This window comes from Penaeus vannamei, chromosome 29 (genome assembly GCF_042767895.1).
Source record: "Penaeus vannamei isolate JL-2024 chromosome 29, ASM4276789v1, whole genome shotgun sequence".
In the NCBI taxonomy this organism is placed as follows: Eukaryota; Metazoa; Arthropoda; class Malacostraca; order Decapoda; family Penaeidae; genus Penaeus; species Penaeus vannamei.
In genome coordinates, this window is record NC_091577.1 from 15,003,578 (window position 1) to 15,006,077 (window position 2,500).

The following is a 2,500-nucleotide window of genomic DNA, read 5'->3' on the forward strand; positions in this document are numbered from 1 at the left end:
CATGTGTGGTCAAAGCATTACATAATAGTATTATATCGGATATTTAGGATATAATATCATTACAATCTGTACTATATCAGTTTAGAAAAAAAAAACAATTACATGTATTGTCCTAGCATTATTTAATGATATTACATTACATGGATGGAATGATTACACAGTCCTAGTTTTTAGTTTAGTTTAGTCCTTTATTTACCACCCTGGCTAACTGCACAGGCGTGGGCAAGCTGTAGTACATTTGATACATGGTCAAAGCATTATATAATATTATTACAGAATAAATCTATATCATAAAATTATTACGGTCTAAAATATATCATTTAAAGGAAAAGAACGATCAGTAATTTATCTACTCGTCATCAAGCCGACGTACGGCTTGGACGTGGAAAGGCATTGTTAAATTTGATATGTGGTCATGTGATACTACATTCCAAATTCAGGATACAACATAAGTATATCTTCCAAAATATCAGATGATATGAAGTAGTTACATAGTTCTCCATACCACATGCTTGATGGTCTGAAAGGCTGTATTACATGGCATTCTGAGAGATAATGTACAAATGTTCGCTTATATTCTTCATACTTGGTTTCTTCAACATCATAGACTGTACTGACTTGCCAATCTATATTCCAGCCTGATTTTTTGCGGTCACCCTATCACACTACCTTGTTCTTGTTTTATATAAACAATAGATGAATATATATTTTTAAGCCTGTCATATTGCTTTATGCTACGGCATTCAGGCCGTTGAGAATTAGTCAACTCAGTAAAGTCCTCTCTGAAGGACGTTTTAATGATGTGTGAAATCCTGGCAAGAGGTACTCTAAGATCTATATCCACACTTTGCTTGTCACATGCTGATTTTGCTAGGCGGTCAGCATGATCATGCCTGGGGATTCCAACATGCGACGGCATCCACACAAAACGTATTTCATGGCCTCGTTCTTTTGTATGATACACGTTTATCCTTATGTCATTTGCAATATTTCCTGCACCTTTGTCTAGTATGTACAATGCACCTGGAGGCACTCTGTGAGTCTTGAAAATGACTCCTGAGCCTTGACTTAATAGAAATTCGGTGGCTATGAGCATTTACTCTCCAACTCAGTTTTTGCGTAGTGCTGGCCAGTCATGAACCCGCCTACAATCCTGGTGCTGCAAAATATTGTTTTTATATACGACAAAAGCGCATCCTGCTCTACTCCCAGACTGCAAGGATCCATCAGTGTAGCATTCATACGCATTGGGCATAGTTTCAAGGTGCTAGGTAAATGAAATGTGGCGTGTCGTTCCCGTAGAAATGTTACTGTTGCGAAGTGAATCTCGTGCAGATTGTACCCAGTGACGGTTTTTATTTTTGATTTCCCTTTCCTGCTTTTAATCTTCTTTCGATTTCTTGTCTTTTTCTTTTCTTTCTCTTCTCATATTTTGCCTCGTATTATCTGTTTATTTTTTTTTCTCTCTCTCTGTCTTTCTTTCTTCTGTCTCTTTTTCTCTACTTTTCCGTCTCTCTCTCTCTCTCTCTCTCTCTCTCTCTCTCTCTCTCTCTCTCTCTCTCTCTCTCTCTCTCTCTCTCTCTCTCTCTCTCTCTCTCTCTCTCTCTCTCTTTCTCTCTCTCTCTCTCTCTCTCTCTCTCTCTCTCTCTCTCTCTCTCTCTCTCTCTCTCTATATATATATATATATATATATATATATATATATATATATATATATATATATATATATATATCTAGCTAACAAGCTAGCTAGCTAGCGATCTTTCCCTTTCTCCTTCTCTTTCTTTACCTCATTCTATTTTTCTTCCTCTTCTTCTCCCTCTTCTTCCTCCTCCATCCCTCTTCCTCCCTCCCTTCTCTCATCCCTCTTCCTCCCTCCCTTCTCTCATCCCTCCTTTCTCCGCCTCTCTCCTTCTCCCAGCCATCTGCAATATAGCCCTTATTTCCCTAACCGCTTAGTGCCTTAATTCCTTTTGTGTTCGTCTCAGGGTGTAATCGGGAGGCCAAGCTGAGGTTATTGAATCACCGAGAGTTTCTCCTTAAAACTTTTTTTCCCACACGTGGCTCGTTTTTTTTGTTATTTTTGGGTTGAGAATTCTCTTTTTTGTGCGTGCGTGTGTGTGTGTGTGTGTGTGCGTGTGATTTTTTTTGTGTGATTTTTTTGTTATTCGTTTTATTGATGTTTTTTTTTTTTTGCCAGTGTTTTCTTCGTTCTGTCAGTTTTTCTTTTGTTTCTTGTATTATGTTTTTACATCCTTTTTTAGGCCTTTTTGTGTTTTTCTCTTTTTGGCAATTTTCTTTTCTTTTGCTTTTTTTCTTTTTTTGTCATTATATCCATTTCATCCTTCCTGTCTTTCTCTCTGTTTATCTTTCTCTTGCCTTTTCATCTGCCTTCTCGTTATTTTTCCCTTTATATCCCTTTTTCTCCTTTCCTTTAATAATTTCTCTCCTCTTTTCTCCCCAGGTTTTCCTCGTCTCAAGGCCATGTCACGCCCGAGAG

At 37.7% G+C, this 2,500-nt stretch overlaps 1 protein-coding gene across 1 annotated transcript in view; it reads left to right on the plus strand.

The window, feature by feature from the left end:
* The window catches only part of LOC113816185 (uncharacterized), a 106,535-nt gene that overhangs the window by 85,974 nt on the left and 18,061 nt on the right, over positions 1-2,500 (plus strand). Inside the window, exon 3 of the mRNA XM_070142418.1 lies at positions 2,465-2,500. This exon is cut by the window's right edge and continues 531 nt beyond it. Coding sequence (XP_069998519.1) covers positions 2,465-2,500 — 36 coding nt within the window. The remainder of the gene's footprint in view (positions 1-2,464) is intronic.